We start from the raw sequence: 24610 nt of genomic DNA, 5'->3' as shown, positions 1-24610 counted from the left end.
ACCACTGGACATGTTAAAGACTGAAGTTCAGTTCTGCAATATCTGCACCACGTAGACTGATATCACTATGGACACAATCAGCACTGTAAACCTGTTATCTCAAAAAGGTTTTCAGTGATCGGGTCACACATGAGCACAGATTTCTCGCAATGTTCAGTTTTGGTTATTTCCTGAGACATTTCTATATATTTAGCTGTGCTGTTCTCACTTGTTTAAACTAGGTGGGAACCAGGTGGTAAAATAAGATACAACATGCACCAATCAAGCTTTAGAAATATAGAAGTTAAACTGTGAAGACATTACAAAACCACTGTCAATTAGAGCCTGTGTTTGGCTGCTAAACCTGTATTAAAAACAACTAGGGATGTTTTTGTTTGTTTTTATGAACACTGCGTTTGGTAATGAATAGGGCAATGTCACAGAAAATCTGTTAAAATTCTAAGCATTAAACTGATGAGATGAGTCTGTTACATCTCCAATTTAAATGATTTATGGTTTAAACAACGCAAATAAGCGTTCACATAAAAAAAAAACAGTCCAGTAACATGTTTTCTTCAGTAAATGTTACTGTTTATTTCAACAATGAAAGTATTGTAAAACCACAACATAAACATTTTTTCAAATATACAAGTGTTGAAACATTTATTTCTGAAATAAAGAACATTTAACTGTATTATACAGCAATAAAGCGCCATCTAAGTTTTCTGTTCACCAAAGAAAAGCTTTAGTTAAATGCACCACGATCCACGTAGGGGTAGGCCAAGAAATCTCCCAGTTTGTTGCCTTCAGGGTCGTAGTGCAGCATCCGGAAGCATTTGTCACAGAAGAGACATGGATCACTGGGCGCAAACTCGTCATTAGTTGTAAACCATCTGGAAAGGTCAGATGACAAATGAGTGTCAGTTTTAAAGAAACCAAAAGCTGTCATTCTGTTTATGTAACTCCTTGTATTAACACACCTGCCAATGAAAAGGTGGCACACGGCACACTTCTCAGTAGTAATTCTGTGCTTGTGCGTGAGAAGTGGATACAGCGCCCGGTCGAGGCAGTCGGTCTTATGGGCCAGTCTGTAATACAAAAAGAGCGATGACGAGGATGAGGATCAATTCTTAGAACCTAAGTAATATGAATGTTGATTTGACACACATTCTTAATATTAAGAGCTGCTTTCATGTGTGGTTACCATGCGTACGGCAAAAAAAACAATCAGCTCAAAGACATTTACACTCCAAAAAATGCTAAAATACCTAAATTAGCTTCAAAGTCTTGTGAGAGGCATCCTATCCTGCAGGACAATGAGGTGCTTTATTTCAAAAGCTCGTAGTACTATTACAGACATTCTAATGGCATCTTGAAGCAGCACCCAAATGTTGGCAAAACCACCTGAATCAGTTTGCTTCGGGAGCAAGATATACTGCAGGGTTTCATTGTGGCTTTTTGTTTTTCAAGCAAGCATGCTTCTAACCTACAACAAGCGCAAGAGGTCAAATGACCTTGACCTGCACGGCTATTTTGATGTGGCAAATTTGTACTTTAAAGAAAACTCAATTTGATAAAACCATAATAATTATTTCAAACGTTATGAAACATTTGCTGGCTCCGACTTTAAAACGTGCTCGTCGTCTCTGATTTATAAGCCTGTCATCTGAATATATTCAGGTTTTACACTGTTAACTGGGAAAAACAAGCAACAAGAAGGCATTACTTTAGCTAAGATACACAGTAGACAACAAAATCTGCAGATTTTATTCATTTTTAGATAAATCAATCCTTGTCATTTGTTTTGGTTAATAGCCACATGTATTGTAATGTATGATACCGACTAGAGCCGTCTGACATATCGGGTGGAAGATAGTATCCGCTGATATTGGCCTGTTACACGTATTTTGGTGTCATTGAACATGTTGTCTGAATACTTCGTTTTACAGAAAATGAAACTGAAAAAAAAAATGCCTGGGGTAATTTAGACACACATCTTAAAGTTTGTCCAGTGGAGCATCACCGACCCCATTGTTTATAATACTCTCAGCTGTCTGCAGCACATGTAGCAGAGTACATATCACAGCTGAGGAGATGGTGTGTCTTCATGGTAAGTTGCAAGCTAGTTTGTGTAACCCATTGCTGCAAAATCCAAAACCAATTACCCTATCATGTTCCTTTTTAATACAACTCTAAATAAACAATATCAATATCAAAATTTTAGCCCCAAAAATCCACTATTGGTCCAGCTCTAATATGGTTATATTTCACCTTCAAAAAAGACGTGTAGTGGATTATAAAAGAAGAAGCACGAACCTGATGTCTGTGATGATGATGAGATGTTCACAGTCTCCCTGATGACAGTAAAGGTACGGGTATCCCACTTTCACTTTCAGATCTGTAAACCGTGTGTCCTCCATCTTGGCCTGCGTGCAGGGTGGGAAGTTATTGGCCTTTAACCATTCAACAGTGGTTCTGTATCAAAAACAACAGCAAATAGATTACAAAATGTACTTAGACTACAGTTAATGATAGCATCATGTTCATCTGTTAACAAGACTCAACATACAGAGGACTCAAATGCACTTTCATGAACAGAGAGTTTCAGTAGATCACATATATAATGGCTGTGATTGTGGATTTAAATGTAATGAATACAACTGTACGCCTGAGATATTTTTTGGTTGCTCTGTTGTCACACTGCCATATTAACTGTACAACACTGGAAGCTTATAGGGTATTTCAGGGTAGGAATGGGACGAGGGCAAGTGCAATTTTCTGCCACAAATATTTCTAGCCGCCTCTCTGGCCTGCTTTCAATAAATGTGCACAATGTAAAGATCTGATGAGGAATCACAAGAGCTCCATAAATGTACTGATGAAGGTTCTTGAACATGCTGCAACCTTTAATTGATTAAATAAGCTACTGTGATAATAATGGCACCACAGTAGTATTAAATAAATGTGCTACTTTTATAGTATTTAGCAAATCATGAAATCCATTTCTAGACCTAGTGTCTACAGAATCAATGGCCTGACCTATAGTATAACCTTTTAAGATATTCTATTTCTGCATATCGATTATGACCAGTTACTGCTACTGACTGATAAGGTTTTTTAAGACAGTTCAGAGGTTCAAGATTTTCTCCATGGAAATGTTTAAAAGTTGTCCAGATTCATTTTACACATTCATCTGGACTCAATTAGGCCTTTAAATACTGCCATATGGAGAAAAAAAAACAAGATGACAGCAGTTCCATCATGACTTATACCAAACTAAGATGTCAAAGATGAGGGTGGTGATACTTTTCACCATTCTCGTGGAATTACCCAAACAAGTGACGTGTTAAGACTGTCGTTCAGAATTTTTCAACATCCCTACCCTTTCTTTGGCTGTGAACTCCAATTTCCAGTAAAGATGTTGATTTTTAAACATAGATTGCAACATATTGAATTTGCTGGGCAATGTAGGGTTACACAGATCTTAGATATAAATTATATTTGTTAGGGAATCCATAAGTGCATACACAACTGCTGCATTTGTAAGTATTTACAGCATATTGATATGGGATTAAACTACACTGAACATGTTGTTGATGTAATGAAGGAACACGCCAGTCAGTGAAAAGCTGGAGTTCCCTGATGTGTTTTCAGACGTTTCTGAACATAAAATTAGTGTTGATTTCAGTCTTTTTACTGAACATGGAACACTATCATTGTCTGACTTTAAAGCTTCTCAATCAGGAGGTAACACTTACACGCTGATGTCCTGGCACTCAGGAAATCGGCAATCATTGTAGAAAACTCCTTCAAAGAAGAAGAAAGCGGATTTGTAATGATCCTGAAACAGAACACATTAAAATATTAATTTTCCTGTGTATATTAATATCTTAAATGAGAGTACAGTTATAATGAATGTGCAGAAACAGCCAAATGTGAATATAGAGCGAAGCCAAGTCATTCTGTCCTGGTCTTGCAGAACACTTTGCATCTACAGTGAAATTGTGCTTACTTTGCTGATGAAGGCTGGAGCCACGTCTGGCGTATTGCTGAACTCTCCACACACTTGTAAGTCACTGGAACAGCAAATGGCATCCCTGAGCTCCGCCAAGCTGTGGGAACCCGTCATCTGCAGAGTCATGTGGGGTCTGGTGTAGGCAAACTGGGTGACATTGATAGGAAAGTCAGTTCCACGGAAGATAACATTGAGGAAACATGTCTGCTTAAGTGTGAGAAATCTGGAGAGGTTTAGCACTCTGTAAAAAACAAAGATGAGTTCTTACTTTGTCAGCAACGGCTGGGTAGTAGACGTTGATGACGAGAATGACTTCCCCTTCCGGGACAATGTCAGTAATTTCTTCCGGTTTCTTCCCAACGGTTACACGCTCCTGAATATCACACAGAAAATAATGTACCACACTGAGATACGCAGCAGGTACAACTACAGATATCTGGCATCTCCTCTGATAAACTGTGACAAATCTGTTCTGGAAATAGGATGGGTCTACAATAATAAATTACACAGTTTACAAAGAAGAATAAATATAGCAATACTCCAATTCACCTACCAGTTCATCTGCATAGAGGTCATGTCTGTTCTTGGTGATTTTCAGAGAAGCTCTGTGATCTTGTCTCTTTTTCCTTTGTCTGTCAAGAAAAGAAAAAAAACACAATGCATAAAATGCACATCACATTGAATTAAAATTGTGTTATACCACTGGTAAATCAAAGACACAGCATAATCTGTATTAGCTAAAGCGAGGATACATACATTAATGTTTTCAGTGTCGGGTCTGGAGGTACAACTTCCATGTTAGGCTTCTGATCTTTAGGATGGCAACGAAGAGATTCAATACTTAAAAAAACAAAAACAAAGTAACGTGATTATTTTTCAACATCTAACAGCAGTGGTCAAAAGGAATCAAAGAACAACTTGTCTAAATAGAGTTTTAAAACAGATGAATGCTGTACCAGTATCAAAAATGACACGCCTTGTGTTCACCTTTTGTTTTTTATGTTGGCCTTCTTAAGTTTTTACTTGCAGCTCAAACCTTGCAAGGAATTGGTTGTTTAAAAAAAAAATCTAAATTAGTTTAGTACCTAACTTTGTTACCCAGTTTATTTAGGTGGTGTACTGTTAACTTCACAACAAACAGTGTATTTACAGCCTGACCTTTGTGCAGATGACTGAACATGAACATGGCTGCATGAGCACACTCTGTGTCCTGTTCAATAAATGTACAACACCATTAGATAACCACACCAATCAGCCACAACATTAAAACCCCCTGCCTAACATTATGTACGTCCCCCTTGTGCCAGAAAAGCAGCGCTGACCCATTGGGGCATGGACACAGGACCTCTGGGAGTGTCCTGTGGTGTCTTGCACCAGGACTTTCTGCAGTGAATCCTTTGGATCCTGTAGGCTCGACCCGAGATTTCCCAGCAGAACTTTGCATAGACACAAAATGATCAGTGTTACTCATGTCACCTGTTTTCACCTGTATAAGGTTGTGGCTGATCTGTGCTTGACGTAAAAGTTAAATGGAGACGCCGCACAAGGGTTGCATATTGATCTGGTAGTCATTTCCTCAGTGAAAATAAGTGGATTCTCTGGTTTCAGCTTCTCAAATTTGCATGTGTGTATCTGCCAGCGTCCTTAATATTCAGTTGTGGCTTTTGGTCTGTTGTTTAGGCAAAACAAAACATGTTGAGACGTCAGCTTGGGTTTGGGGAAAGTATACAGGCCATTTTTCACATTTTTTTGGTGACTTTTCACACCCCTTTGCTTGAACAGATGTGTTTACATGTATCTGTTTGGTTGCATGTCCCTTGAATCCAATGGTTTATTTTGCTGCTGTTTTTTTGTACATGTTTGACCATCCCCTGTTGTATTTCATAGTATAGCATTGTCTTGTATTGTATGTGCACCTAAAGCTACAAAAGTAAAGTAAAGGCTACGTACTTGAGTCTTTACTACTGTATTTTTTTCGTCGTATGTTTAATACTACTTAGCCCTTTCCAGCGAATTATATTTTAACTAGCTCGAGTCCAGTTTTGTTTATACTCAAGTGAACACTTTCCCATACAGAATGACGGGGAAACAAAGTCATTGAGCACCCTGGGGGAAAGCTAAACTTGACAACAAACATTTATATGGGACACAAACGCACGCCACTGTGTTTAAACGGTGTTTCTGGATGTTAGCTGCTCCGACGTCGGGCTAACGTCGCTGTGACTACCTGCAGACGGACTTGAGCTCCGCCATGGTCTCCGCTCGGACCCCCATCTCTTCGGCAAAGTTAGCATGAAACGTGTCCTCGTCCTGCTGTTGGAAAGAGTAGCTACTCGGCTTCAGTCTGTTCAGCCACTCCTGTCTGAAGGAGTCGATATGAAACGGTTTGGTGTTCACCTCGGTATGCTCATAATCTGGGATGTTCGCGTTTGGTTCTGCCGCCGCCATCTTTCTTGTAAAGCACGCATGCGCAGAGGGTTATGGAAGATGTAGTTTTACGTGGGTATAGGTTTTATGTTAATATTTATATTTTTGTGACAATTTGTGATTTTATTTATGCAAAGAAAAATGCAAAATTCAGGCACCATGTGACACTGATATATATATATATATACATGAATCCAATTACGTTTTTCCACGATAGATTCAGTGGTTTAATGAGCTCATAATTCATATTTTTGAAGTAACAAACAAGGATTGCTGATTTATTTATTTATTTTTTTTTTACAAAAAGGGCATTGTTGCATATATGGTGTACATTTTCGCATTTCAAAGTTTTATTTTTTACCAGTCTTCATTGCAGCACTACTTCGTTAAAAGAGACTACAGGCCATACAGTAAATATCAAGTGAGTTCATTCGTGAAAATATTCATTTCCATATTATAAATAGAGGCAATGATAACATGATTTATGAATGACATTTCCACCAGATATAAGGCATTAGAAGACTGATTTAACTTACTGCGACTGGAAAAAGCCTGTACGCACAGGTGGAGCTTGACAAAGTTAAGTATTGGAAGAATTTCTTTTTCTATTCATTTTTAAATGTACAGTTTACCTCAACTCGGAATCTTACAATCATGCTGTTGTGGACAAGAAAGTCAATGCAGCTGTTGTTTAAAGATAAAACCTAATGGACCGAAGTGGAAACTGTAGTAAAACATATGAGTCAAATTACAAAATGACTTTTTTCACAATGATGAAAGCTGATCAAAAAGATATTTTTTATTTTTTTTGCTTTCATATTCAACCAGCCATGAATTGCTTTACTTGAAGTCGTTGCACGGTTATATAACATCATCCGATCCACTCTCTAAAGGTTGAATGAGTAGAGTGTGGTGCAGCAGGAGAAATCACAAAACCACCGGGAATAATTGCTCAGGCCAGGGAATCACATGCATGCAGATAACCAGAAATGGTAACTAGATCTGAGTTAACATGGCCCTAGTGCTGTATGGTTGAGCTGAAGTATTCTGGACAAGAACTATATTGAGGAACTTGTCCTTAAATAACTTTTGGTATTTCATAATACTCCACAATTTCGCACAGTTCTGAGTAACTTGCAATTTACTTAGTATTTTTGTTTTATAGTATTTCATGCCTCTTTTTCACAGCACTGCATTTACCCACAGCTTCAGCTTAGTTATTTTTCAAATCAAGATATTCCATTAAAAAGTTTATAGAAAAAATGATGGACAATTAAAGACTAAGTTGACCAAAAAAATTGCATCTAGATAAGACCCATCATTTGATATCAAGTTTGTTTTGTTTTGTTTTTTTTTTTAAACGGTTTTGGTGACTTTTTTAAATAACTGTTGTAGGATCAAAAAAGAGCTCCAAAGGAAACTTTGGACTGGTTACATTTCACCTTACAATGTCAAGTGCTGTGAGATGACATGCTGAGAATTGGTGCTACATAAATAGAATTTAACTGAATTGAAAAAGGTCAAATTTAGGGTCAAAACATAAAAGTACAAGAGAATATAGATACAAATTTGTGCATTAATTGTATTTATTTATTTATTTTCAATAAGTTTTCTTCCTTATTTCATGGCCCCTCAGATTTATATTAAAAGAGGTCCAGCTCTCAGGTTGGAACCACTGGACTAAACCAGGACTGTATAAAGCAGACAAATAGCTAGGAAAATGTTCCTTGTTACATCAGATTTAACAATCCAGTATGTAGTTTAAAGTATCCCTCAAACTAGGCTTCTTCTGCTTTTGATCCTTGTGCTAGAATACTGATGTGTAAAAATAAATAAATAAATAAATAAAACTCCAGTTTTTTATGGTCTTCATGCATGCATGCAGTTTTTCTTTATGTTGCTGTACTGCGGTTTAAGGTTCGCACCTTTTCTACCCTCATAAAAAGAAACATCCGCCACACCTGGCGTCTGGTGTCTGCTATAATCACCGAGCAGTTTACGTCAGGCAGCGTGCCAATTCGTAGCTTTGTATTAGATTTTTAACTCCATGAACTAACAAGATCCTGACATTTGTTCAGCTAGAAACAATTTTATACACACATCCATTTAAAAAAAAAAAAAAAAAAGAAAGAACGAAATTAAACCGTGTAATTTTCAGTCTCAGCTGCACCGACTTTTTGGTTAATGAAAACGTTCAGAATTAGCCGAGATATGTTGTTTCTTTGTAAAACTGAATAGCAGCAACTGTGATCCAGGAGGAGGAGGAGGAGGGGGGAATTATCCAACCTTGGGACGCAGTGATTTCCTGTGACAGAGAAGCAAATTTGAGGGCTGGTTTTACGACACCCGCCTTCTTACCTTATAAATATCGAGAGAGGCTACACGATGTCTGCTGATTTCTGACAAGGAAAGACTTCCAATCTCTTCTTTAGCCATCGCTTGGTACTTCTCTCCCAGCATCAAATGGAGACGAAAGGCAATTCACTACAGCAGGTAGGTTTCGTTGCAGCTTCTTTGATTAATTTATTTAGTCCATTTTTAAGCTGTTTTTATTGTTGTTATGTCGTGCGTAAAATATGGTGCTGTAGTGAAGACTTCCAAGGTTTCTGGGCTTATGTGCTTTCAACTTTAACATTATTTTGGACTGTTGTTATGACAATATTTAGAAAATTACATTATTGTCATTAAAATAGACCGCCCCCCTAAAAAAAAGAAGAAAAAAGAAGAAGAAATTGTCTGGATGACGTGTAGCTTGTGTAACACACACTTTTGTGAGCGATTGCACTGCGCACTAGACAAAATGTTAACTTTAATAAAATGAATATTCTTGGCATCAAAATACTAAGTGAAGTTTAGAAGAGTTTGTTGTACACCTTTACCTCAGGCATGACCGCGAACGACATCAAAGCAACACCAAAAAAATCATTTGGTTTAGAGGCGCTGCGTAAAAACGCACTGGCACTGAACCTTATGATCGAGGAGATTTCAATCAGCCCCATCTGGTAATCCAACAAAACATTTCCATGTGTTAGAAAGGGAGATGAGGGCCCAACGAGGGACTAAATGTGGAAAGAAAATTAGCTTTAGCCTCTAAGTACTGGCCAAAAGGCAGGTACAAGATGGGAATAGCTTGGCAAACGACCAAACAAAACAAAGCGATCTGAAACTGAATGCTGGAAATTTACAATCCGGCAGCGGGACGCGGGAATTGCTGGAGGCCAGGTGAGTGAGCAGGATTAGGGCACATGAGGTGATGACGGACGTGGGAGCGGCTGAGCTGAGGAGGCACGAGAGTGTGTGACGGGATCACAAACCCCAGACAGAATGGATCAATGAATGAAACGACAGAAAGAAAACCAAAACCGTGACATCAAATTTTCCCCATCTATAGCCTAGATCAGCAAACTGTGATATGTGCCGAACCACAATGTACAGTACTCTCACAGAGCTCTGGTTCTAGCGATGACCTACTTCAAACAAACAAACAAACAAAAGCTCATTTACATGTTTTGGAAGATTTGATGTGAAGTTTCCGTTTTTCTGTTCTTTCTTTCAGCTGGACTTGAACAATTCCAGTAAGCATGCATTGTAAGTAAAACCATGATGCAGCAATTATTTTGAAATGTGTTCAGGAATATGTGCTCATAAACAACATAATCAGACATATAATTAAAACAGACTCCTGTAATCCAACTCAAGAATGTTTTAAAAAATGTATTTGTCTTTTGTGATTTAGCTGCTGAATATTAATTTGTCACTCTCTTAATCTAGATCACCTGCAACAAATTTAGAGACAGCTCTGAAGGACTGCTCTGCTGCCCTTGACCTTTTCCTGAACAACAGGTTTGCAGATGCATTGGCTCTTTTAAAACCCTGGTAAGTCACTGGTGCTCTGGTGCCAATTTAAGCGTTTCTTTTATTTCCATAATAATAAGAAGAATTAAAGCTGCAAACAGTGATGGGCGGGTCCTCGGCGCATGCGCGTCAGGGTGTGGCGAAATCTTGCCTTGGGTGACTGATCAAACAAAAATTTCAGGCAGATCGGAACACATAGTGAATCAATTAACACCTTCTTGTTGATGAGTTGAGGTGGCATGTGTGTGGTGGAATCTTTTTTTGGCTGGGACTCTAATCAAGATTGTCAAGTTTCAGACAGATGAGAGCACGTACAGGACAGTTACACAACACATCCCATTTTGTGGCAAATTGTCAAAATGTGCGGCATTTGTGGAGAGTTAAAAAAAAAAAAAACTTTTAATCACCAAGCCCTGTAGTACATGCAGGCCAAACCTGTCTGTGGGACTTTCCCCTTTGGAGGAGATAGATTTTGAAAATGGCCGAAAATAAGCAAAAATCGCTTAAAATCTTGCCTTTTATTCAAAACGTCCTCTTGGATTTAGGGTCTGGGCTGTTGGGTTTTTTTGTGCATCCTGAAGTGATACCTATGCGGCATAGGCTATGCCTACCAAAGTTCGAAGGTGAAGGCCAAACGTAGTTTTGGTGGAATTCCATTGAGATTCTCTAGGGGGCGCTATGGATCCATTTTTATAAAAATCCCCTAAAATATCGCATTTTTCACCAGTTTGGATGTGTGTAAAAATTCTGGTTAGTTTTTGAACATGTTTAGGCCCTCTAAATGCGTATCTTTTTTGCGAAAAATAACAATGATCACCAGAAGGATTCCAAGAGGTTCCTTGCATTTTCAGTGCTCGAATCCTAACTACAGTACTCTCATACAGACCATCATAATTAATACATCAAACACTGAGCATTTGCACTTTGCTTTAAAACACGTTTGCTCCATTTCTGTCATTTAGGAAGGATCAGAGTATGTACCATGCAATGGGCTACAGCAGCATCTTGGTGATGCAGGCAGGAATGACCTTTGATCCGAAGGACATGGATGCTGCCATGACATCGCTGGGAGAATCCCTGCAGACCTGCCAGGGGTATGGATTGACAGTTAATAATTACAGAAAGTGGTACCTTTAAGATGTTTTTGGTAGTTTGTGACTATTTACAATGTGTCTGTTATGACAGACTACGGAAGAAAACTGGACTAATGGAGAGCTTGGCCAACCTGTGGTACAGACAACCAGTTGAAAATCTGACAGAAGGTGGGTAAACTAGTGCATCTGTTGACTGCATGTAGTAAATATATGTCCTTGGTCATTATATTAACACATATGAAATTAAGGGAATGTGAATGACAAACTGGACAATGACCTCCTGTTTAGATAGAAATGATTGAACCAAACAGATATGAGCACAATCTCCTACAAGATCATCGTTTTTTTAACACTACAAAATGCAATTTGTTGTGGCCTATAATATTTATGTCAGCATGCAGGATGTCTAACACTATATATGCAACTCTGAATTGTTGATTCAGCCATTTTTTACACTTTTGACTATTTTATATATTTATTTTTTTAATGTTTCTGTTACATTTTTCATTAACAGAAGAGATGCACGCAGAGCTGTGCTATGCTGAGGTTTTGCTGCAAAAGGCTGCTCTCACATTCCTGGATGAAAGTATAATTGGCTTCATCAAAGGAGGGATGAGAATCCGAAACAGTTACCAGATTTTCAAGTAAGTGAAAGTTGTCTTGAACAGAATGTAAAAATGGAAAGAAATAATCAAATTTAGGTGACCTCGGGTGTATTTTAAAATGCTGTCTCTCCGAACCAGGAACTGTCAGTTGATGGCAATTAACACGAAAGACGAGGACAATCAGAAGAGCACACACATTCATTTCAGGGGCGGGGTCAGCATGGGCATCGGTTCTTTTAATCTGGTGAGAAATGTAGAATACATGCATTTATGCAAAAATATTAAAGCTAAGCAACTTTCCTGTAGATTATTTCATAAATAAATGAATCCACACTTCTACTAGCGCAATTTATTTACAGTGTCATTGAAGTAAAAGACTCTACTTCCATACACCCGATGAGCACATAAGCTGTATCCTAATGAAGGAAGCCAAACCAACTGTGTGTTTTTGTTTCCAGATGCTGTCTCTGCTTCCAGCCAGAGTCCTCAGACTGATGGAGTTTCTGGGCTTCTCTGGAGACAGGGTCAGTGATGTCACTATATACAGACACAGACCTGATGCTTCACTATAGTGTAGTAATGTTTATTGTATATTTAATGAATTATTTGCTGGCTATCTTACAGGAGGTTGGTTTGTCAGAGCTGAGGGAGGGAGCCGCTAGCAGCAGCCTGCGCTCCATCCTCAGCACCCTGACTCTGCTGATGTATCAGCTCTACATCACAGTGATACTTGGTGAGCAGTCTCTGGTGTCAGACCTCATTTAATTTTAGATTTAAATCCCTTATTTAACCATAAAGGGTTTTTTTTCCCCTTTCTGATCTGAAACTGATTTCTCTCGGTCTGATTCTTTCCTAAGGTACTGGAGATGGAAACCTCACTGAGGCTGAATCTCTGCTGGAACCCTACAAGCAAAAGTTCCCTAATGTGAGCAGATGTTTTTTACTCACTGTTGTATACATTCCTGTTTTATTGCCCCCCTCAGGGAGACTGTATGACACTTAAATAATTAAAATGATTTATTCCACAGGGAGCCCTCATTCTTTTCTACACCGCAAGAATTGCTGTGCTCAAAGGAAACTTCACCTTTGTGAGTCCTGCTCATGTCTAACTGTACAGTATGTGTTTACAGCAATGCTGCTCATGTAGTTGTTGCAGCAAAACAAAACTGAAAGTCAGTGAATCTGGGCTCGTCCCTGCAGGCCCAGGAGAAGTTCCTGGCGTGCATCGCCTCGCAGGAAGAGTGGCGTCAGATTCACCACCTGTGTTACTGGGAGCTGATGTGGGCCTACTCCTTCGAACAGAATTGGAGAGAAGCTTATCGATATGCCGACCTGCTCTGCAAGGAGAGCAAGTGGTCCCAGGTATCTACCGTCACCTTCTCTCCCTCTGTGCCATATATTCAATTGTGTGACTCCTCTACACAGTATTTAAATTAAAACAAACTGACGTCTCCTTTCTCGTAGGCCATCTATGTGTATCAGAAAGCTGCCATCTTGAGCATGCTCCCAGAGGAAGAAGTGACTAAACTGAGAGAGAATGTGGTGGAATTATTCAGGTGTGTTGTGGAAAGAACATTTGCTCATCACGTCTATTCTACAGCTAAACTGATTAATAAAAGTAACTGTGAAACACGTGGTTTGTAGGGAGGTGGATAGTCTCAGACTGAGAATTGCTGGGAAGTCGATTCCAACAGAGAAGTTTGCAGCAAAGAAGGCTCAGAGATACGCTTCCTCTAACCCTGTCAAGATAGTCGTACCGGCGCTGGTGAGAGCACACAAACACTCTTTCTGAGAACCGACAAGTTCTTTTTTTTGTCCAATTGAGAATGACAACCATCTTGTCCGGCAGGAAATGATGTACGTGTGGAATGGCTTCACAGTGGTAGGCAAAAGACCGAGGCTTACTGAAGGCATCTTGGCAACTTTGGAGAAAGCAGAGGAGCAGCTCCAAAATGATCCAAGTGAGACAAACTGCAGTATTTCACAATACTGAATTTTTATTTATTTTCTTCAGTATCAAAGTGAAACTAACAGCTTGTTGTATATATTTGCAGACCCATCAGAGTATCACCTGGATGACCAGTGCGTTGTCCAGCTGTTGAAGGGTCTGTGTCTAAGAGAGCTGGGGCGTCTGGTTCAGGCTGAGATCTGCTTCAATCACGTCATTTCCAGGTGAGGTCGTCTTCAGGCCACTGCAACACACACACATGCAACATCTGAGTTGAAGTCTGCAGCACAAATTCCAACAAAGTTCTATGAAGTCCTCCGAAAATGTTACTTGGGAGCATCGCTTTAGAACAGAACAAAAAGGATTTTAGTAGAAGTGTTACTTTTGTAAGGGATAATCAAATTAATATCTCAAATGTTCAAGTAAAAATGCAAGTTGCAGGGTAAAAAAATGAATGTGACTGTGAATGAATGTGACTCTGTGTGGTATGTTGGTGCTGAAGTAAAATTTGGATACAATCATAATATGTTGAACATCCCTGAATAGACCCACGAAAATGAGAACTGTGTTTTTTTTAATATATATATTTTTTTTGCAGTGAAAGTAAAATAAAGCACGACAACTATCTGGTGCCGTTCACCATGTATGAGCTGGGCCTTTTGTACAAGCAGAAAGGTGACATCAGCAAGGCCATCACCGTGATTGAAAATGCCAAGTAAGTGTTTTCAACCTATCCACATTCCTAGATTATATTCCAAAACAATCCATCCATCTGTTATCTATACAAAGCTTAGCATAGGCTTGCATGCCAAGTGTATTCCCAATATTTAGCTTTTCTGCTAAAGTCTCCTTATCTAACTGAAAAACATTAACTTGTTTTGTCCTGCACTGTTGCTTGTTGAAGAAGTGACCCAGCTCACATTCGCTGTTTATACATATAATCCTAGTACTGTTTTAGATGAATTATTTGCACTCACCTGCAGCTCTTTAAGTTGCGTCTATGTACCTGCAAATATAGTTGGTTCTCCTGTACTATTAACAACACATTGTTTCCCCATGACATTAAGATTACAGCAGAAGTTTTACAATGTGTACCAGCAGAAATCCATCCATCCATTATCCATACACCACTTAATCCTCACTAGGATCCGGGGGGCTGGAGTCTATCCCAGCTGACTTAGGGTGAAGGCAGGAGACACCCTGGACAGGTCACCAGTCTATCACAGGGCTACACTTAGAGACAGACAACCAAGCACACTCACATTCACACCTGCAGACAATTTAGAATCACCAATTAACCTCAACATGTTTTTGGACTGTGTGGGAGGAAGCCGGAGAACCCGGAGAGAACCCACGCTGCACGGGGAGAACATGCAAACTCCACGCAGAAAGATCCCGGGTGTCCTCACTGGCGACCTTCTTGCCGCGAGGCAACGGTGCTAACCACCGAGCCACCTTGCAGCCCCCCAAAAACAATGAGGAAAAAAAATGGACTTTATTTATATGAAGCAAAATACCTCATAATTTGGGAGTTGCATCAAGAGAAGATATTGTGCTCAAATGGAACCAAACAACCCAGCAGATGTGAACAATAGCAGCCACCTCTTGGTTTGAATAGCATTTATACTGCAATATTACACAAACAGCTAATCTGTGATCTAATTTGCAGGACGAACTACAAAGACTACAACATGGAGTCCAGGCTGCACTTCCGCATCCATGCAGCGCTCAACACCATGGGCACCTTTGCAGCCAAACTTCCTCCTTCACGTACGTCAGCTTAAAAGGTCGGAAACTTGACAGAAAAGAGGGTAGAACCCAACACGAGGTCACGCGACTGTATTACTGTAGTAGCTTCAGCTGGCTGCAATGAATTACTGTAACATGACTTTGCTATTTCCATTGAATGATTGTAGAGCTGGTTAGAACCAGAGAGATGTAAATCTCAAGCGAGAATGTTGTGGATGAAGAGTTAAGCAGGACTTACATTAAATACATTAATCAAGTAGAAAGAATGTTATGGAATTGATTTTACTCAACACATTATTTCCTTTGAAATCTGTAAAATGACAAGTTTGTGACAGTTACTTGCTGTTATCGACGAGATTAAATATTTTAATATAATAAAAATGTTGATGTTTGTATAAACTTTCTCTTAGTGGAGTTCAGTCCACAGCTAACAGTGTTCTTGTAAATAACTTTTTCTGTGTGGCATCAGTAAAAACAATACAACTCAGCAATGTTTGTCTGATTTTTACTCAAGTTCTTGCTGCTCGGCTCATGAGCATGTGAAGGTCTGAGATCTCCACGTAAAAGAGCAGAAAACAATTCAGCACTTTCTAGACATGCTAGTTTGTAATCCAGAGGAGGAGGACTGTCCAACCTGTGCTTGAATTGGCACAAACTTGCTATTTCTAATCTTTCTCATGACTGAAATAACACTTTCAGTTCACCATAAACTTTTACACAAAAAATGCCCAAGATCTGCCCCCTGAAAACAGACAGAATGTGCAGTTGTGAAGAAAGTTTAAATTGTCTTTATAAAAGATGAATAAATACACATAATAGTTGTATTTCCAAACATAATTCCCTTCTTTAGGCACAACATGCACACTCAAACATAAAAAATGCAATGTAGGATCAAGAACAAAGACCAATTTATACACATAAAGTATCACAAGATGATAAAATCATTTCACTCAACCAACATCTTTCAGAATATATGAGCAGCAGGAAACTGGTGAACAAACCCCAGTGAAAGCTTATACATGAATAAATATGGCTTCAGTCTACCAAAGAATATAATCACCTGTACATGTGAAGACTAAGTACTGAATAAAAACTGCCTCATGAAACTGCTCTATTAAATCTATAAAATAAGAAAATACAAAATAAATATCAAATAACATCCTGTATTTATTGATGACATAACTTGTAAGGTATTTTAATGTTAGCACATTATTAAAATAACCACATTTGTCCAACGATACAGTTCCTTTTGAAAGGTTTTACCAAAAGGCAGCACTGCGTGATAAATTAATGTTCATGTTCCAAATGAGCCTTGATTCAAAAAATCATCTTTTTTTAAAATCAAGTTTTTATTGAACTTTTCAAAGGCTTGGTACATGGCAAACTTAGTACATTTCCCCATACAGGAACAGATAGTATATAATTGACAATTAACTCTGGCAACAGACTTAGCACATTTTTGTCTCAAAAATAGGCATTAAATGCAAAAGAAAATACACAATGACATCACCTAACAAGTACATGCACAGTATCCCTACACACTCCCTCACCCAACATGCTTCTACATACACCATATAGACATATTGCTAAGGTATACAGTATAACAGAACTAGGGTTGCAAAGGGGCGGACAATTTCCGGTAAATTTCCATGGGAAGTTAAGCTGGGGAATTTTGCAATATTCCATATTGGAAACTTTACATGGGAATAATGGGAATTAATGGGAATTTAGGGGAACTAACTGGGAATTGAGGGTAATGTAATGAAATCACTTGACTCAAATGATTTAAGGACAATCAACTTATCCGGGTTTACAGTGCATGCAGTCCCATACTACAGACGTCCAGCCGCTGTCGCTGCTGTCAGTGCTGCGGACCACGTGGTGTGGTGAGCCGCTCAGCTGACTTGCTGGGGGAGGAAGAGGAAAGAAGATGGAAGGGAACAGAGACGAAGCAGAGAAATGTATAAATATAGCGACGAAAGCCTTCGAAGCCGGAGATAAGGAGAAAGCGCTCAAGTTTCTCAACAAAGCAGAGAAGCTGTTCCCAACTGCCAGAGCCAAAGGTAAAGGCTGTCCGCGGCTGACCGCTGTGTTTAGCCGGACGGAGCTAGCCTAGCATAGTTGCGTTTAGACTGTAAATTATCAGGTGTTAGCACGAAGCTGGCGTTTGCTAACGTCGGACACGGTTTAAGTTCACGGCAGGTCATGTGTTACATACATAACAGGCACACATGTTTGTACGACTGTCTAACATTAGTCTAAAATGAGTATTGGCTTGAAGACAGTGAATTTAGTGACACGTATCCGAGTTAGCCAAGTTGTGGGCCTGAGAGCTAACCTAGCCTGCGCCTCCCCGTAGTGGACTTAGCAGCTAATAAATGAAGGTTATAGTTACATGGTCAAGTTTAGTGGACTGTTATCCTGTTGGTTTTCAGGATAACAATAACCAACTAATACAAGGTGTTAGCAAAAATCCTCAGTCAAGCCGTCATTCATTCACAATCCCATCCGTCGATTATGATAAGCTACCTGGACTTTGAAGCATTATTTACCTGTAATTTCACTTTCACTTCAATTAACAACTTTTGACCCGCGTTAATAAAGCTTCTCCGTGGTTGTGTAGGGATTGTGGTGTAGTGCAGGGACGTAGGGCAATGTGTCCACGCTGTCCAGGCCACATAACCGACTGTCAATCCCTTAATTGAATGATTGGCCGGAGAGATCCTCGACGTAAAGGCTCATCCAGGACACGCACCTCTCTGTGCACTGACTGGCTTTGGATTATAGCTGAGAAGTTTGTAGTACTGTGAGTGATTACATGCCAGATACACAAACTTGCACATTGAAGATCAGTAACTCCTCAGGTGTTAAATTATAACTTGTTAGTTGAAATGCCCAACTGTGAAACTTTGACTGCATAATTATGTGCCTGTGTGTGTGAGGGTTTCAGCATTAATGGCTGTTTCCACACAGTCTGCAGGGACCTGGTAGCTTGGATGACCTGCAGGCCAGCACTGGACCTTTAAACAACTAAGTGGCACCTAAGGGTACAGATAGGGCCATCCATTAGTAATTAAGTTGAACTAACTAATTCAGCAGATCCTGTTTTGGGGTTTTAAGCAAATCTTTAAAGATGGATGAAAGGATTGTCATTATCCTACAAGAGCTGCAACAATGAATCATTTTGTCAGCTGACAAAAAGTTTTTTAAGCAAATGCTTTGAATACTTGCTGGCTGAGGATTTGATAATGCTTTTTTTGTCATGTGATTGTAAACTGATTATCTCTGGATGTCTTTCAAATGATCACATTGATCTGTGAAAAAAATAGCAAATAATTTTTCACTGATTTATGACAGAATGTATGCAAAACAGTCAAAATTGAGAAAGTCATGAACAGTTTGATCATTACTGAAAATAATTCTTAGTTGTAGCCTTAATCAACATGCACATCACTACATGTGTACTGGAATGTAAACACCAACTAACTAACATTATATACAGGCATTTTCAGAAGTAAGGGGAAAAACCATTGACTTTAATCTGTTTGACTGAAGAGTAAAATGCGTCTATATAGGAAAATATACAGAGTATAGACTGAAAGGTGTGGAAGAAGCACACTGTTGCTTCTCAATCCTGATGATCTGGATTCTAGTTTGAGATACTAAATGATTGGAGGAAGTTTGTTTGTTAAAACCTTTACGGGTATCTTGCTAATGGACGGAATGATGGGAAAATAGCATTGTTGACAGAAGTATTTGTAATATGACGTGAGAGGAGTCTTTATTGAACAAGTTTAGAGGCGTTGAAAATGGTAACAGTAAATTGAGAGGGGAAAAGAACTAAACATGAACACAAGTTGATGTTAAGATTTAAGTTCCTGAGTGCCTTGCGTTTACTGTTGCAGCAACAATTGCCTTTATGTTGCTGTCAGGTAAAACAAATGAGTCTCCTGAATCTGCACTGGTTCATAGTTTTTGTGCAGAAGGCTCAACAGAGATGCATGGAGAACGTTTACTGGGCAGTGGAAGAGTGCAAACATAGTCTGTAGATGGATCTTGCCGTGTGAGGTAACCTAGTGTGTAACATCCACTGACACTGTTATTGAGGACATCACATCCAAATAAATTGTTTTCAGGAGAGGGCAGGCCAAAGCAGAACCTGTAGCTTGGTTAATGGCAGTTTAGCCATAGCTGTATCACTAAGCAACCATATGGGGGCTGTGACCGTATCACAAAGCAAGTTCATATTTGCCGTGCTTTGTTTGTGTTATCTGGCATCAGTAAGCTGGTTATTGACTGTCACGGGTAACCCAGGGATTTCCGGTCTGTTGTGTGAGTTCACTTTAAAGAAAGAATGTTGTACAAAGTTGTCATATAATATTGTGTCAAAATGCAGCATTTAGGTATTTGATGTGAGAGCTGAGTGCTAACCACTGTAGGGAAATGAAGTTGTGGCAGCTTCAAAACTCTATTCAACATTGGAGGCTGTAAAATGTGAACACACAACTAAAATACAAAGTGGAATAGTAGTAATAGTTACACTAAACAATACACTGTTTACATCATATTAAGTAGCCTAGAGAAGTATGGGAACAGGGGATGATGGGAAGGGAATGGTTGCACTTATGTTTCACGAGGACTGTAATGAATAATGCATTGATAAACATTTCAAAACATACCAGTTAAAAGCATCTCGACTTTCAAGGCAGCATAAGAGATCATTAATCTGCTGCACTGTTGCTCTTCTGTCTCTTCATGCATGTTTGCACCAACATATGACTTGAACATAAGACTACAAAAAGTCTGTGAAGATTCTCAGTCATCCAGGTCATGGTTATTCTCGTAGATTAATCGTAACAACTGGACTTGCTTGAGTTCCTTGAAGACGTTTCACCTCTCATACAAGAAGCTTCATCAGTTCTGACTGACAAGTTGGGAGTTCCAGATACTTCTATTCTTAAGGAGCCATTAACACCTGAGTTTCAGTTGGGGGTATGTTGCCCTTGTTATGTGAGTCGTTAGGACTCCCCCTGCCACAATGGGGTTTGATTTGGTTCCTTCCCACTGTTGCGGACTGCTTTCGGACTGCTGAAGCTTACAGGGAATCCAAATGTTTTGGATTGTTGGGTGTTTCTGTTTCTGCCTTTGAGATGACTTGTTGTAAATATGCGCTATACAAATAAAATTGAATTGAATTGAAAATTGTCTTCAAAGGAGTGTCCTTTGTCCTTAAGATGCAGGTGGACTGCTGTGTTCTGTCTTGGGGGTTGGCTCTTCAGTGCTGAGCCATGTGCTTGTGGAGCAGTTGTTTTGTCTCCCTGATGTACAGGTCTTGGCATTCCTCGCTGCACTGGACTGTGTACACCAACGTTGCTTTGTTTCTGTCTTGGTGTCTTGTCCTTAGGGTTTCTGTCTCAGGGTGTTGGTGGGCTTAAAGTGCACTGGAATGTTGTGTTTGTTTGCTGAAAATCCTCCGGAGCTTTCCAGAAACACCTGCAACATAGGAAGTGACTATGTTGTTTCGTTTCTTGGTCTTTTCCTCTCTATCTCTGGGTTTTGTAGAGGATTTGATGAAAGACCAGCTTGGGTAACCATAGGTTTTGAGTGCTGTTTTGATATGCTTTTGTTCTTTATCCTTTCCTGCTGACCTGGTAGGCATGTTCTGGGCCCGGTGTTGTAAGGTTCTTATTACTCCCAGCTTGTGTTCCTGTGGGTGGTGGGAGTCAAACAGCAAATACTGGTCTGTGTGAGTGGGTGTTCTGTAGATCAGAAAACCCACTCACACAGACCAGGTGTTCTGTAGATCAGAAAACCCACCTCTTATCCTCGCATCACCTCTCACCTGTTTACAATTCAGTCTTAAGATCTCTCCCCAGGACAATAAAACCACATTCACACCTAGCCACAAAAAACCCTATCGAACCCCATTGTGGCAGGGGGAGTCCTAACGACTCGCATAATGAGAGGGAGAAGCAACAAACCCCCAACTGAAACTCACGAAACTCAGGTGGCTCCTTAAGAATAGAAGTATCTGGAACTCCGAACTGGTCAGTCAGAACTGATGAAGCCTCTTGGATGAGAGGTGAAACATCTTCAAGGAGCTCAAGCAAGTCCAGTTGTTACGATTAATCTACAAGAATAAGACTACAAGAAGGACATTGAAAATGATGGAACTGGGTAAATATAAAGATTTTAACAAAACCAGAAGTCAGCCCAAAGCCTCTGTGACATAAACATTGTTTATATGAATTACATGGGGGACATTTCAAAGGAATGTTTAGGAATTCAGTGTCTTCCCTACTTGTCACCGGGGCATCATTTTGTACTTAAATAATTGTCACATCAGATAGTTTGAAAGTGTCTTCCTGATGGCTGCAGTGATGGAGTTGTGCCGCAGTTTAGATTATACCAGTTGTCAAGAATGAGAGTGTAGTTGTATGTAACATAGTTTCATTGCTTGCTATCAAGATGGTTGTAGTCAGCTAGTTACCTCCAGGTTGGGAGTGGACAACTAAATGTACCAAAACATTTATTGTATAAATGATATTTGTATTGACTGTAGAAGGCAAACTGGGACTCAAAATGCACCCATTCTTGTTACTTTTAAAGGTCCATTTGTAATTAGTGTATCACAATTGCATTGAATTTTGCTTTTAAATCCCAAAGCAGCACTTGGATATGTTTAGTAATGTATTTGTGTGTATAATCTTTACTCAAAGATATGGTCTTCTGCGTTCCAGCCGTCTGCTGATCTGCAGTTGAGCATTTAGTTGTAAAAATGATGAAAACAGCTGTAGGTTTTTAAAAAATAAATAAAAACCTTTCAGTGGACTAAATTAGTCAAATATTTGTGGGTCTTTATGTTGCGGTAACAAATCCAGACAACCAATGGTCTTAAGAACCTTTTAGTTTCTTGGGGGAAAAAAAGAAACTTCTTGGGCCTTAAAGTTCCAGGTACTTGGGTTTCTACAGTACCTGGAACTTTTAGGTAGATCAGTTTCACTCCAATAACTGGTCATTTTGTTTATGATGGAATGTTTTAAAGACACAATCATGGATTTTAACTATTTCATCGGAGTGAAACTGAGTTCCAGGTACTCAGGTTTCTACAGTACCTGGAACTTTTAGTAGCCAAGCACGACCACTGGCTCTAGAGAGGACCTTTCATGTTTTTAAGTTGAAGTAAGTTCATTGTAGGTTTTTCTACGCACTTGGACTGGATGGAGAGGTGATGTAGGGGAGGGGGTTCATTTGGCTAAAATTTGCAATGTCAACACCACTTAACGCCACACACTTTAAAGTCAAATGTTTTGCTGACGCATCAGTTCACCCTGAGCTGCTCCCAGCTTGTCTGTATATGCTAACAAGGTAAATATAGGAGATTTGTTTAAAACAGATCGTAAAGATATGTCATTTAATTTGTCTTTAGCTTATAACTTCTTTCTCTTTTTTTAGCTTTGTTGGATGCACTAACAAAGAATGGGAGCTCAGCGGGTAACGGTGCACATCGCAGGAGACCAACAGAACGCTCAGAAAGTAGTGGTGCCCCGCCAGAACGAGAAAGCCAAGAATCTGGAGGAGGCGAATCTTCGAAAGGTTTCAACAAAGAGCAGGTTGAAGGCGTGCAAAGGTATGAATTTTGGGATTCATATAATTTCCCCTGTATTTCTTTGTCCCCTAGCTGGTGTTATAATCTGTCCCACTTCAGTTGGCTATTTTAGTGCTTTCCTACAATTGGCCTTGTGACAGCACTACTGTTCCCATCATACTTGATTAAACCTTTCATCTGTGGCTAAAGGAGGACACTGTTGTCTCAGCAGTGTTGTGCACACACAGCTATCACTATGGGAACCTTTACATCTTGATGTGTCTCCCATGAGGGCTGAGAGTGAGAGATATTTAGCTGCGTGAGCTAGATACCAGGTAACCATGACATGCTTTCATTTTAGACCACAAGATAGGACTACAGATCGTAGACAGTTGCATATGGTTACTCTATCCATTTCTAAAAAAAAAAAACATGCTGCTTAATGTTATGCAGTCCTACAAGTTAAACTTAGGCAACCCCCCCTTCTCCCCTGACTTTAAATCTCGTAGGGAAGCTTGTGTGGGTAAAACATTGCATCATGTCTTCTAAGAAAATGTACGGCTGGTTGTGCAATTTGCTGATGTTTAAAATATAGTCTGACTCCAGTCATGGTTTACCTTTAGGTAGTGTTGGGCAATACCTTAGTATTGTCAGCTTTTGGTAAATCATGATGATTTCATCAAGTCATATTTTGAATTAAAATTATGTTGTCCAAATCCTAGCAAATTGCAATCCAAAACCAGTAAAATTGATTATTGGATTATTTTTTTCGATGTGTGTATAGAGATGGAGCTGGTATATGACTAACAGTGGGACACACTTCATTCAGTTAGACATCAGAATTGATTATTTTATATGTGACTGTTAATGTGTGATGCATACCAATATCAAAAAAACAACATTGATTTTGTAATACTGAGTTTAACATTATAGCCTGCCCTAATGACAAATGTCTCTGTGAACAGGCATTAAGTTAATAATAACTTACAAGGTTGATGGATCTCTTCATTTCACCTTTCCATGGAAAGAGTTGTTGATTTTTCTTTGTAGATTGTCAAAAAAACATGCTAAACGCAGCATATACAGTGTTAACTCTCTCACCAGATCCTGACAAATGCATATTTAAGATATAATACTGACAAGTGTCTTTTCTAAATGCTTAGTATTGCCTGTATGAATTTTGAAATGTCAAATTCATAAACTACAGTGGTTACAATGATAGCTGATGTGGCGACAGAAGCTCTGTACACCTCTTAACTCTTTGTGGGAGATGTGCTTGAGTGTCTCTGCTCTGTTTGACTGAGGCCATTAATATGTTGCCTTCTGTGATGGTATATACATGCACTTGCT

At 39.3% G+C, this 24610-nt stretch overlaps 3 protein-coding genes across 3 annotated transcripts in view; 2 read left to right on the top strand and 1 right to left on the bottom strand.

The window, feature by feature from the left end:
* Positions 1-548: 548 nt before the first annotated feature.
* Positions 549-6442, bottom strand: snapc3 (small nuclear RNA activating complex, polypeptide 3). The gene is made up of 9 exons (XM_008287394.1): positions 6222-6442; positions 4751-4834; positions 4548-4626; positions 4263-4367; positions 3992-4141; positions 3738-3820; positions 2296-2454; positions 960-1067; positions 549-872 (listed from the first exon to the last, which is right to left on the bottom strand). The coding sequence occupies exons 1-9, from the start codon at positions 6440-6442 to the stop codon at positions 725-727; spliced, it is 1137 nt and encodes a 378-aa protein (XP_008285616.1). The 3' UTR covers positions 549-724.
* Positions 6443-8779: 2337 nt separating this feature from the next.
* LOC103361331 (tetratricopeptide repeat protein 39B-like) lies at positions 8780-16159 on the top strand. The gene is made up of 18 exons (XM_008287384.1): positions 8780-8914; positions 9978-10009; positions 10193-10297; positions 11239-11370; positions 11462-11538; positions 11885-12014; positions 12114-12219; positions 12434-12499; positions 12600-12708; positions 12833-12900; positions 13004-13063; positions 13176-13337; positions 13440-13531; positions 13620-13740; positions 13825-13936; positions 14030-14147; positions 14522-14638; positions 15593-16159. The coding sequence occupies exons 1-18, from the start codon at positions 8885-8887 to the stop codon at positions 15705-15707; spliced, it is 1752 nt and encodes a 583-aa protein (XP_008285606.1). The 5' UTR covers positions 8780-8884; the 3' UTR covers positions 15708-16159.
* Positions 16160-17565: 1406 nt separating this feature from the next.
* dnajb14 (DnaJ heat shock protein family (Hsp40) member B14) overlaps positions 17566-24610 on the top strand; it is a 10838-nt gene continuing 3793 nt past the window's right edge. Inside the window, exons 1-2 of the mRNA XM_008287372.1 lie at positions 17566-17735; positions 23128-23324. Coding sequence (XP_008285594.1) covers positions 17603-17735; positions 23128-23324 — 330 coding nt within the window. The 5' untranslated portion in view covers positions 17566-17602. The remainder of the gene's footprint in view (positions 17736-23127; positions 23325-24610) is intronic.

The sequence above is a fragment of the Stegastes partitus genome, unplaced genomic scaffold (genome assembly GCF_000690725.1).
Source record: "Stegastes partitus isolate 25-593 unplaced genomic scaffold, Stegastes_partitus-1.0.2 Scaffold11, whole genome shotgun sequence".
NCBI classification, from domain to species: domain Eukaryota; kingdom Metazoa; phylum Chordata; class Actinopteri; family Pomacentridae; genus Stegastes; species Stegastes partitus.
This window is presented reverse-complemented; position numbering and strand designations above follow the sequence as displayed.

Bases quoted from the DNA above. Each gene is read 5' to 3' on its own strand.
- snapc3 (XM_008287394.1), bottom strand. From the start codon at position 6,442: ATGGCGGCGGCAGAACCAAACGCGAACATCCCAGATTATGAGCATACC. The intron at 4,835-6,221 runs GTAGTCACAGCG...TGTTTTTTTAAG, and splicing joins GAGCTCAAGTCCGTCTGCAG to TATTGAATCTCTTCGTTGCC. The intron at 2,455-3,737 runs GTAAGTGTTACC...TTTTTGATACAG, and splicing joins GAGTGCCAGGACATCAGCGT to AACCACTGTTGAATGGTTAA.
- LOC103361331 (XM_008287384.1), top strand. From the start codon at position 8,885: ATGGAGACGAAAGGCAATTCACTACAGCAG. The intron at 12,500-12,599 runs GTCAGTGATGTC...GCTATCTTACAG, and splicing joins TGGGCTTCTCTGGAGACAGG to GAGGTTGGTTTGTCAGAGCT. The intron at 12,901-13,003 runs GTGAGCAGATGT...TTTATTCCACAG, and splicing joins ACAAGCAAAAGTTCCCTAAT to GGAGCCCTCATTCTTTTCTA.